A 12172-nucleotide genomic window follows, 5' to 3' on the forward strand; every position below is an offset into this window, starting at 1 on the left:
TCTTTTTTCTTTCTTTCAAAAATCCCCCTTTATAGCTGGAGGTATAGTACAAACCCTGAGGTTGGGCCCCAATTGACTGGTCCTGTTTAAGCTTGGATTTCTGAATGATCTTTTTTCCTGTTCCTCTTCTAGATTCTTCAGAAGGTCCTAAAGCCAGCAAACTGGTGAGTACTTTTCTTTGAGTCTCACAACTTTGCATCCATGTCTTTTTTATGGTTTGATGTGGATGAGTTTTTCTGCAGAGTTGGCATTAGATATTGTGGAGCTGAATGGCTTACATTTCTCACTGCAGAGGGATTGTGCTGGTGATGGAGGAATCTGGTTGTACAGCATGTTTTTGTCCTTCCATAGCAATAGTTTAAAAATCAAAGAAACAGTGCAAAGGGCATGCAGCTAAATAAGCAGCATGCAGAAATATCATCTTGCCTTCCTGGCTTTCACCTGGTGGATCTGCCTCTTCATTCTTTGGGACACAGAATGTTTATCAGGAGCTTTTCCAGGCTGTGTTTGCACGGAGAGTGCAGCAACATTTGCAGACTGTGTGCTTCTTGTAGGTGCTGTTTTCCTGAATTTTTCAAACCTGTTCCAAGCAATGGGTGAAAATGCCTCGCACCATCAAGGAATTAGGTGGAGTTCCATCTTCAAGGCAGGGCCATGGAGTCCCACCTGCTGAGTTCAAGTGGAAGTGGCCTTGAGTTCCTTCATGGCTTTGAATTCCTTTCTGGTTTTGTTGACTGAGCAAGGCTCCCTCTGAGCATTTTAGGCTTGTTCATGCTGAAAGAGGACTGGGCCTGCAGCAGCTGTAAAATCAGGCACCACCCTGTGGCAGCCATCTCCCATTGGGACACTCCACGAGCATTGTGGATGGCAGCATCCTGCAGCTAGACATGGGCTACAGCATGTGGCGGAATGGGTTACTCCTGGCTAGTGTGCCTTTGGGGTTCACAAGTGCCCGTGTCCAGTTGCTAACCTAAATGTGATCTTAGGGGGGTGTGCAGTCAGGGGTGACATACATTGTGGGTCATTTTTATTGAATTTCCTTGTTATCGGGTGGATGTGTGCATGTATATGTGTGTTGCAAGTATTAGGGTTCACCCTGTGCCAGAACCATTTTCATTTTTTCACTGTGCGTGCCATTCACTAGGCTACTTGCTGCAACCTTATCACTGAGACCACCAAAGGCTGAGTTTGAGTCTGTGGCACATCCCTGGGATGGAAGGACCAGTGGAAGAAGAAAAGCAACTGTTTGGGAAAAGAGGGGAGTCCTGGGAGAAACAGAGGGGACAAGTGGAACGGGGGAGGGCATTTCTCTGTAGTGACTGCAAATGATTGCCTGCTCTTAAGCAAGGTCTTGCAAGTGGAGCAAGACAATGCAGGAATCAGGGAGGCTGTAAAGCCACCCAAGAGGGGAAGATAAGCCAAAGCATGGAGCCAGAGAACCAATCCATCCCTGCCGATCATTGGCACCTTTCTTCCCCATTTCCCCCTTAGCGACCCAGAGCTCTTCTCCTCCCTCAGAGGACTTTGCCTGCTCTCCCTTACTGCCCTTTTAGGGCTCCTTCCTTCCCTTCATCAAGTTCCTCCACAAAGTCTTCTCTATCTCCCTCCTTCCCAACCAACTCTGGCTGATGATACTGGACTGCAACTCCCATCATCACTCACCATTGGTTTGTTGCCTGCAGTGGGGATGGAGGGTTCCCAGTTGCCCACCCTTGCCCACCTGTGGCTGAATCTCAGGATGTGTAGAAGACAGATCCCTCAGTCTTTAAGCTTGGGCTCATCTTCCTCTCTGGCCTCCTTCTGTCTTTGGATTTTAGATAGTAGGTTTCTTGAGGGGAGGAGTTAGGAGGTTTTTAACTTTGCAGATCATTGTACACATTGATTAAAAATGAGCAATCCCACTACTTACAAATAAGAGTTGTGCTTTGGTGTTGCTGTCTCATCCTCCTTTGGGGAATGTTTGCCTCCTTTCATCTCACCTCCTTTCTGTTTTCTCTCACTGCCTTTCTTCCTTCTCTCCTTCATCAAGAAATCCCTCAGTTTTGAGGCAGTGATGACTTCCTTCTTTCTTATAAGGATGAGGAAGTTGAATGCTGGGGCTGTGCGCCACCTTTCTCCACCCGTGCCTTCTGCATGATACCTCCTGCCTCCCTCCCTCATCATAAGGCGGCGGAGTAATTTTGCTCCGCTAGATGTCAGCAGAGACAAGGAGATCTTGGAGAGAGCAGTTGCCGAAAAAGCTTTGGGTATCTGAAGGGGATCCAGAGAGAGTCCTTGGGAACGAGGCCTTTTTAACCCTTGGAAGAACACTGCGTCATTACACTTGCTTCCCTTTTACCTATTTGTACAGTGTTATGGGTTCACATGCATACCAGTAACCTCTAAGACTACGCACAGGGAGGCCATCTTGAAATCAATGCCTAGCTTTTGTTCTGCCCTGGGAACAACATGCTTTTTATTCTGCAGCTGTTTGGAATGTCTCTAAGTGCATTTGGGCCTAGTTTGCTGTAATTTTAGTTGCAATTGGCAGCTTCCGCCGTGAGGAGAGCCCTCCCTTTTGAAAGGAGCCCTGACAACCCAGTTCTTGAATGTTGTGGCCGTGGGACAAAGCTGTTCATGCAGCAGAGGGACTGTGACACCCCTCCCCACCCCATCACCCCACCCCTGGGGACTTGCATGGGAGCATCTCATTGGACTTACAATGGAGCTTGCTTACACATAAACATGGTTACAGCAAGGGTGTTGCTGGCCTCTTGTTGAGACTGTTAACCTGTGGTCATTCACCAATAAAGGTCGCTGGGTACTGGCTGCCAAATTGGTGGCAGTGGGGATATCTGTCTCTTTATGTCCCCTCACTGTCCTACTTGTTGGTTTTTGGGTCCAAGCTGTATTTGAGATGAGCTGGGTTCAAGAATACTTTTGGACCTCTGTTATGAAGAATTTGTCTATGGACAACGCCGGCTCTTCGGCTTAGAAATGGAGATGAGCACCAACCCCCAGAGTCAGACATGACTGGACTTAACGTCAGGGGAAACCTTTACCCTTTTTTTATTATGAAGAATTGGTTTCTCTGGTGTTGCATTGTTAGATTTGAGTTTTTTCTTGAAAGCTATATCATATACTTTCATATATCTAAAGCACTTCTGTAAATACGAAGTGCTCGGTTTTGGGCATGTGCGTGGGTGCGTGTGGAGAGGTCCATACGGCAGACCCCTCTTTCAGGACTGGGTGGCCACTGCAACCATCCTCCTTTCTCATGTTCTGGTGCAACTGCCGGGGGCTTAGAGAGCAGGCCAGGTTTGTTGGGTAGTGGGCTGCCTAGCTGGGTCTGGGAAATCCTCTTTGCTGTCTTTCCATCTCTTTAGCAGCAGCCGTGCTGCTGGGTGGTCCCAGTTTGCCCTCCAAGAAGCCGCTTTCTGTCTAACTTCTAACCTTTGTCCTCTTTCCATGCAGCGTGGAGTGAAACCTAAAAAGGTGGTGCCTGTTTTATTTCATTTTTCTTCTGAAAGAGACCCGTATGCGCATGAAACCGTTCTCAACATGGCTGGGCTCATGGCTTTGTGGCCTTCGTCGTGCGCACGCATGTCTCTCCCTTGCATGGCTATTACTCCCACAGTATCCGGGTTGTCTTAAAAATTGATGGGCCGTCTCTCTCCCCCCCCTCCCCCCCCCCCCCGATGTAACCCTTGTGGGCACTTTCAGTGACAAGTGGGCTTCCATGCCAGAATGGCCAGCAGCCATGTGACAGGTTTCCTCCTTTGCATGCAGATCAAGGTAGAGCTGGCAGGACTCTGACTGTTTTCTGGGAGCAAGAAGTCATTACTGCCAGTCAGTGGTGGCATTATGGGCCTTAGTGTACCAGTGGCCAAACTCAGCTTGAGACCATGTCCTGTGCTGCTAGCCACTCTTCAGTCTTACCCCCATGTTACAAAACACCCAAATGGGAAAAAGGTTGTGTGTGTTTAGTTATCTTTATTCTAACTCCTGTAAACCACTTTGACTCCTAAACTGGAAGATATCAGCAGCAGCAACAACACCAGGAATGCACACTTGGCATCCTGAACAAATGGCCACAGAGGGAAAAGAGATGGCCACCGGGGCCTCAACCAAGGCAACAAGAGGCTGAGGCTGGTCCTTCTTCTTGTCTGCCATATTTGCAGTTCTTAGGAGAAAGGCACATGACCTGCCTTGCCCCTCCCTGCACCTGAAGCTGTTCCCTCCCATGCACTCCCATGCCTCAGGAAAAACTATCAATACTATGTTATTTTCTAGTTGTGAAGATGTTGTTGGCTGGGGAAATGAGATGAGCATAAGCAGCTCTGAAAGATTGGAGCCAAACAATTCCAGTTTGGAGGGCATGCCTAGAGGTCCAGTGGTGACTCTTCCACCTCTCCTCTACATTAGCTACTCTAGAAAAGACATCTTACAAAAGGATGCACACAAAGAAAGATCCTACCTGTTGGCTGCTTCCAGGTGGAGGTGGATGTCTCGCCTTGGCCTCCCAGATTTCATATGACCCAGTTTTGAAAGTGTCAGTGCAGGGGGGTCTCTTCTGTGTGCCTTCCCAATTCCAGTGGCAGTTCCTCCCTCTGTTCCTTCTGCTGCATGCGCCTGAGGCCTCCTGACTCGCATGTGCTGCGTTCCCTCTCGCTTGCCTGCAGGGCCAGGCACCTTGGTGCTTTGCATGAGGCACTCACCCGGTCCTGGATCTGCCACCCCTCCCTCTGACCTTAAAGGCACATGGAGGAATCTGTTGTGTCCCATGGAGCATGTGCCGATGTCCCCTCTGCGGTGCTCCTGCCGGCAGCTCTTGGCTTGTGTGATTGTTTGTGAGGCTGCTGTATTGTAACACCTGCCCCGTCCCTGGGGGGAGTTCCCATGCTGTAACCAAACTCCTTGGAAACAAAGGTGTTTCTCCGCCTGCCTTCTTCATCTCCTTGGGAAGAATGGGGTGGATGTGTCTCGGGGCTCCTCTCATGGCATCTTTGCCCCCTGTTCCTGCATGTGGGAAAGTGGTCTCTTTAATCGGCTCCCCAAAATGTCCGTTGTTGTTTTGTGCTGAATTTGGTCCCAGCTCTGCTGAGGAACCTTGTCCAGTGTTTTAAAAACAAGGTTCAGTCTGGAAGAGCTGAAGGTGACAGTAGGTAAATCCTGCTTGATGAGATTAGAGGGCTCCTTCCAGCCCAGTCCAGCCCAGCCCAGCCCAGCCCAGCCCAGCCCGTGCGGTTCAGGCTCAGCCGCTAATCGGGTTACCGGCTCCCTCCGGCTGTGTTTTTCAGTGTGACAGATGGCCCTGGTGGTCCCAGTGGGAGACCCCTACAAAGGGCCTCCTCCTGGCCCCAGGCCTATCATCCTCCCCCTTTGCTTGACCCGCCATCTGCCTGGTCTCTTTCCTCCGGAGGGGATGGCTGCGTGCCTGTTGGGGAGGGGCTGGCAGTCTGTTCTCTGGGGTGGGCCCCCTCTTCTCAGCTTTGCACACTAAATGTCTACACAGCCCTTGCAGTGTATGCACCCCCTTAACCAACATACACTGGCCAGAACCTGCATGGACAAAAGTCAGAAGTGCTTCATTTGATAGGGTAACAGGGTGTCTGGAAGCGAACAGGTGCCATGTTTATTAGCTTTGGGGAGCCGGACCACTCTGCAAGGTGTTAGGGTTGCTTAGACTGGGAAGGCCTTCCTTTGAGTTGGCTCCTGCCCACAGGTCAATGGAGTCACTGCCTTTACTTCTTACCAAGGAGTGCGAGAATGCCAGCTCCTGAAGCTGTATCAGACCCTGGTTCCGCATCCTCTTTGGAGGGGCCCGTGGGCAAGGCATGAGCATGGCTTCCTCTCTGCCTCATGTGGCTTCCCAATAGGAGAGATGATAAACAGATTGCCTTCTCAGTAGCCACTGATGGTGTGTGGGATCCTCCTTTAAGGCTCTCTAAGTGTGGACCATCTTGTGCTAGGAGAATAAAGGCACAGTTTAAGGTTATGGGCTGTGTGGGGAAGCCTGGCCACCTGCCTCTGTCCTGAATCAGCTTCAGTGGCGCTGACCCCTTTGCTTTTGGGCACTACAACAGAGGGAGGCTTGCCCCTTCCTCTGTCCGCTTTCTCTGCTGCAGCGAGCATAACATCATGCTCCTCTCGCCTAACTGCCCTTTCTCATCCCCTCTACAAAACCTAGAGCCCAAATCTTTTCCGCTCAGAGGAGTCAGATACCCTGGGCTAGAGAAGAAAGGGCTGCTGGTGTTTCTCTTGCTGAGGCCTGTGCAGAGTGTGGATATGGAGCATGGACAGGTTGGTGGGCTTGGAGGAGGCCTGGTGTGCCCAGCCAAGGCATCCTCTCCCTCCTCCTCACCCCCACCCCCCAGTGACTGGAGCAGGCCCTGTTTTCCAATGCTCCCTTGGCTCCTGGCTCTCTCCCCTCCGCAGCTGAGGCAGAGCAGAGCAGCTGGGGTCTCCCCTGGGAAAGAAGGGGAGGAGGGCCAGGGATATCACTGCTTTGAATCCAGCAAAGCCCCACCTTCTGCCTGCAGCCTTGGGTGCCTGCCTTGTGATGGAGCTGGATGAGGGTTCTGCGTAGCTCTTTCCTCTTCTCCATGGTTAACTGAAGTTATACCCATTAGACAAAAATGAATGAGTTTCTGCAGATTTGGTTGCTTATTTTATACATACCTTTATGACACACGTGGGACTTCCTTTTGGAGTGCCGAACTCACACGGCCCTTTGAAGGGAGGCTTTTTATTCAGTGTCTTTTGGAGAAAGAGGCCCTGAGTTCAAATCCGGGCATCACCCACCAATGCATCAGGTAGCTAACTGGGCAGTCCCTTCCTTTCTGGTTCTGGAGATCTGATGCCCGTCAAGGGAAGCCACACTGGGTTAGTTTGTGACATCACCTGACCTGATCAATGCCATTTTCAGTGGGCTCCAAGGCCACCTTGGGCTTTGCTTCGGCCTGGATTTCTACTCACTCTAGTTCTTAACATATTTAAAATGACATCTGTGTTGCCTTTAAGTGGGCATGTTTTTTCTTTTGCCCCTTTCCCTCCCCTCAGCTGGCTGCTGCTGGAAATGAAGGGCCCTGTTTCCATGCAGCCATCTCTCTAGGGAGCAGTACTGTTGCTTCTCAAAGCCTTCCCCACCTCCCCGGGGCCCTTGGGGCTTGGCAGCCTCTTCCAGTGTCTTGCATCTCTGAGCTCCGTTTCCTGACCAGCACTGGCAGGTTCAGCTCCTTGGCTTCAAAGCAGTTTCTGAGGCAGTGTTCAAGTCGGGGCTGTTCATTACTAAGAAGGGTTTCGCTGTAGTTTCCTTGGGCCTCCTTCCTCAGCGCTGTGGGGCAGACACGACTTGCTTAATCCAAGATAACCTCATTTTGTCATATTCGCTTTCTTCTTTCTCTTCTGGCTGTGCTAGCATAGCTTGCTTAAGAAGGAGGAGGGAAGTTGTGAGACATGCATGGGTTTCCAAGGGCAATTTTTTATAAAGGAAATAAAGATTAAAATGGGGTGGGAGGGTACTTCCAAGCCTTTCCTGGACAATAAATTCTGCCCAGAAGATCGTAGGATAGGATGGCCTTTGGTTAACATGAAGACAAAACCCAGGGCCTCTTGCTCTGGTTTATTTATTTCATTTATTTTTTAAGACATATGACTGGGTTGACATTTATTTATTATTTATTTATTTCTCCCATTTATATCCCGCCCTTCTCACCCGAAGGGACTCAGGGCGGCTTATAACATTTCCTAGCACTGGTTTATTTGCATGTAACGTGGACTTAGTAGCCACTGTTTCTTCACAGTGTAAGACCACTTATTTCTTGTGCAACATCCTGGGTGCCACCTATTAGGACAGTGGTTCTTAACTTGTGGGTCTCCAGGTGTTTTGGCCTTTAACTCCAGAAGTCCTAACAGCAGATAAACTGGCTGGGATTTCTGGGAGTTGTAGGCCAAAAAACCTGGGCACCCACAGGTTGAGAACCACTGTCATAGGGTTATTCATAGACCCTGTGGTACTGAGGAACTCTGCACTCAGTTATGGTCTCAGTGAGTTCTAACACACGACCAGCCCTTGCCTTCTCACCAGAGGCCCAGGTGGGAATTGTGCAGGCCCCCAAGTATGGGCAGCCCTGCAGCAAGTGTAGTAATGGTGAGGCGTGTTGGGATGCTGCACTCCAGCAGCATGATGCCCAGTTCTGTCGGGATTTTGCATGAAGGATGAATGCTGTGAGCCTGCTTCTGACAAATGGGCAAGGATCCACAGAGATCCAAATTCAAGCATCCCAGTAGCTGCACCCCGTTGCTTTCCTGAAGGCATCCACCCATTTTACAGTGGAATTTGTAACTGTGTGTGTTCCATGTGGGTGGATGTGTTTATTCTGCTACACACGGCAGCAGAAGCCAGTGGATGTCCTGAACTCGGTTGCTTAAGCCCTTAATGGTATTGGAGAGTTGCTTTGCCCAGGGTCCAGCCCAGCTCAGCCTGTCTCTCCTCCTGCCCTTCTTTGCAGGGGAGACCCTGGGGGGGGGGCTCTGAGTTGTGGAAGGGGACCCACTGCTGGGCAAGGAGCCCCTTGGCAGGCAGTAGCTGGGAGGGAGGGAGGGGAGGAAGGAAGGAGTGAAGGAAGCAGTGAGCAGGCGCCTCATTAGCCAGGCAGACAGAAGGCGTTGCTAAGTGACGGGAGGAGCACCACTCTGGGAGGGTCTCCCAGTAGTAGCAGCAGTGCATCCTTCTCCCCCTCTTTAGCAGGAGAGGCATCCTCAGTGCAGCAGCCAGGCAGGCAGGCAGGCATCAGTGCCAGTGCCTGGATCCAGAGTGGCTCGTCTCATGCCTGGAGGAGCCTGGAGAAGGAAGGGAGGGGCTGGTGGAGTAGTGGTGATGTAATGAGCAGCTGGGCGGTGGTTGGAGGCCGCCAGGCAAGGAGGAAGGGATGTGCGGCCGGCCCCCGGCTCCTCCAGTGCTGCTGCTGGGATGCTCCCAGGCTCTAAAGCCCCAGTGATCCGCCCAGGACCTCAGAGGAGGAGGAGGAGGAGGAGGAGAAGCCACCGCTGGATCCTCGGGTCAAAGACGACGACGACAGAGCTGCAGCCATTTGCAAGAGCTCCAGAGAGGCTGTGCCGGGGAGGAGGAGGAGGAGGAGGAGGAGGAGGAGTGCGGCATTGTTGTGACCGGATGGTCTAGTCTTCCACCTGCCTCTCGCTCAATCTGTTTTTCTCTCTGTCTCTTTCTCTCTCTCTCTCTGCCTGCCTGTCTCTTCTTCGCTTTGCTCCGTCTCTGTCTTCTGCAACCATGAAACAGGCCGCAACCACACGGAAGGTACAGTCTCAGGGGTCTGCAGCCATTGCCGTTGCTTTTCCTTCTCGACCGACCGCTTCCATTGCTTTGGCGAGAGAGAAACAGAGTCATTTCATTTTGAGTTCTGAGCTGGCTAGGGAGGGATGAGCCCAGGGAGAGGGATTCAGGGCATGGGGAGGCTGCCGAGATGCTTGACTCCAAGGCGACATGCTTGCGTTTCGATACCTGCCGTTTTGAATTTGAGTTCCCTTTTCTCCTCATTTCCACGTTGTTGCATGCAATATACATATCTAACTGCTGCATGGATGAAGGCCAGTGATGCGACCAGGGGAGACTTTTGGGGGGGGGGGGCTGCCTGCTCTGGAAAAGTTGCATGTTGCCGGCTCCCTCCTCCTTTCCCTTCTTCTCTCTCACCAGGCTGGCTGATCAGCCATTTTCCCCTGCTTCTCGTACTTTAAAGCCAGTGCCTGCCAGAGCTCTGGGACCCTTCTCCTACTCTAAGGGCTGCTTACCTTGGGGGGAGGCACACCTGTCAGATTTGCAGGTGCCATTTCTGGGGTCCCTTGTGTGCAATGTGGGCTCTGTGAGCGATTAAGAGACAAATGTGCAGGTCTTTTGCCGCATTGGGAGCACTGCGTAACCTTGTTTGAGAGATGAGTGTGAAGTCCTCTGATCCTGGGGCATCTGGCAGAGTGCTGCTGGTTTGCCTTGGGGCTTTTGAAAGTTCCTACCTTGAAAGCCTGGCCTGAGAAGGAGCTTGTTCTTGAGCTGCCCTTGTCCTGGCCACCTGGCAGAGACAGGAAACCCACATCCCCTTCTGGAACTGAGCAGCTTCTGTCCTCCTCGTGGACAGGTTTGGAGTAAGTTCACTATTTGGATGCAGTGACCACTCCTGGAGCCCCCAGATGGCATAGTGGACTAAGTGACTTGAAGGTTGGGTTGCTGACTTGAAAGCTGCCAGGTTCGAATCCCACCTGGGGAGAGTGCAGATGAGTTTCCTCTATCAGCTCCAGCTCCATGCGGGGACATGAGAGAAGCCTCCCACAAGGATGGTAAAAACATCAAAACATCCGGGCGTCCCCTGGGCAACGTCCTTGCAGACGGTCAATTCTCTCACTCCAGAAGCAACTCAAGTTGCTCCTGACACGAAAAAAAAAAGTGACCACTCCGGCTTCTAGGCGAGTGCAAAGGGCCCTTCTGTATAGAATGACTGTCCCTGGAAGAGGCTCCTTGTGGCAAGGCCCCATTGGTCTTCTCAGTGTGAGGTGGATGAGGGAGGAAGGCATGGGGCAGTTGGGTTTGGCCCATCCTGTCAGGCTCTGTGGATTTTCTCAACATGGCCCTCCAGATTGCAGGGTTCACAATCCCTCAGCATGGTCTGTATTAGCCAACCTTAATAGAGAGCCTCTGTTTGGGGAGTCTCCTATAAGGCTAGGCTTATAGGCCAGGCTGCCTGGTCACCCATCAGACAGCAGCAGTCATTTCCTCCTATATTTGGACAGAAAGGAAAGACAGTCAGGGTGGTTTCGTTGTGTGCCAGAAAGAAAAGTGTCCCCGAGGCCAGGGAAAACCCAGCCTGAATTGTGAAAACGGAGGCCTGTCTTTTAAAGTGATGTGGCCCCAAAGCGATCCCTGACACTTTGATTCCAGCTGGGAGAGTGAAGTTCTTGCTGCATGCACCTGTTGTTCAGCCGGTTACTATCAGGAGGATGTAGTGGATGGGCAAGCAGGAAGCAAGCACCTCACTCTGCTGCCAGGCTCAGCCTATCACCTGCTGGCCTTGCCTAGGTCCGTGGCGGGAGGGGACGGCATCCAACCAGCTGAGATCCTGGTGCAGATGATGGTTTAGCTGTTAAGGAGTAGATGACCCCAGGCATCTTGGCATCGACCCCCAATCCCTTAGCTTAGGAGTCATTAAGGGCGAGTGGGCCTTCCTGGTAGCCTTGTAGAACACTTGGTAAGCGTTTGGGTAGTCGTGGAGTGAGAAAATGGAAGCCAGCTTAGAGAGGCATGTTTGAAGCAGAGAAGCTATAGGATCCAGTGGGGTCCTCCAATCCAGAAAAATGTACGGAATTGGATATACTCATCAGGTAAAAAATGAAATATGTGCAATGTGTACTTAAAGGAATGTGTATTGCAGCTTGTACAACTTTTTAGATTGGTTTCACTGCTTTTGACACCTGCCTTGCTTCCACCTAGATCCGTGATTCTCAACCTGTGGATCCCCAGATGTTTTGGCCTTCAACTCCCAGAAATTCTAACAGCTGGTAAGCTGGCTGGGATTTTTGGGAGTTGTAGGCCAAAACTTCTGGAGACTCACAGGTTGAGAACCACTGACCTAGATGCTCCCTCCAAATCCTTGGTGTTTCTTCCCCGGGTCACTTGCGGCTTCCCACTAGACTTTGGCACCGATAGACAGCCATTGCAGTTTCTGCTTTGTTGCTTGCCTTCTGTTTTTTTTTCTCTCTCCCAGCAACGCAGGGCCTTCAATTGTTGAGCGTCTTTTCCCTGTCTCTTTGTAGTAAGGCCTCTGTGTGACATAGTTGTTGAGGTGAAAGGTTCACCTGGGCAGAAAGTGAGGTGGAATAAATTGAGTTTTGTTTTCCAAACCATCACAGCTCCATCTCAGGGCAGTACCTTTCAGGCTGTGCTGGAGATGGGTAACTGGAGCAGGGTATTGATCCAAGGGAGAGAATGAAAGAGTGAGTCAGTTCTACTTGTCCAAATGGAAAGGCACTCCCTGTATTTGTGCCATTACTGACATCCAGAGTTGGAGAATATCTCTATTAATTCCAGCTAAATGTTCCCCAAATTGCAGGCATGCTTTTAGGAACCAGACTTTTCCCTTGAGAGGGGTGTCTGCGTGCGTGTGTATGTATGTATGTGGTGGGGAAG

The 12172-nt window shown here is 51.1% G+C and overlaps 1 protein-coding gene across 9 annotated transcripts in view; it reads left to right on the plus strand.

The window, feature by feature from the left end:
- dctn1 (dynactin subunit 1) overlaps window positions 1-12172 on the plus strand; it is a 63616-nt gene that overhangs the window by 32249 nt on the left and 19195 nt on the right. For 5 of the 9 annotated variants that reach the window (XM_008121610.3, XM_008121607.3, XM_008121603.3 and 2 more), the window contains exons 4-6: window positions 133-164; window positions 3454-3474; window positions 9281-9298. In XM_008121610.3, coding sequence (XP_008119817.1) covers window positions 133-164; window positions 3454-3474; window positions 9281-9298 — 71 coding nt within the window. The remainder of the gene's footprint in view (window positions 1-132; window positions 165-3453; window positions 3475-9280; window positions 9299-12172) is intronic. The other 4 variants (XM_008121608.3, XM_008121609.3, XM_008121611.3 and 1 more) reach the window with 2 other exon arrangements.

Source organism: Anolis carolinensis, chromosome 5, assembly GCF_035594765.1.
Source record: "Anolis carolinensis isolate JA03-04 chromosome 5, rAnoCar3.1.pri, whole genome shotgun sequence".
NCBI lineage: Eukaryota > Metazoa > Chordata > Lepidosauria > Squamata > Dactyloidae > Anolis > Anolis carolinensis.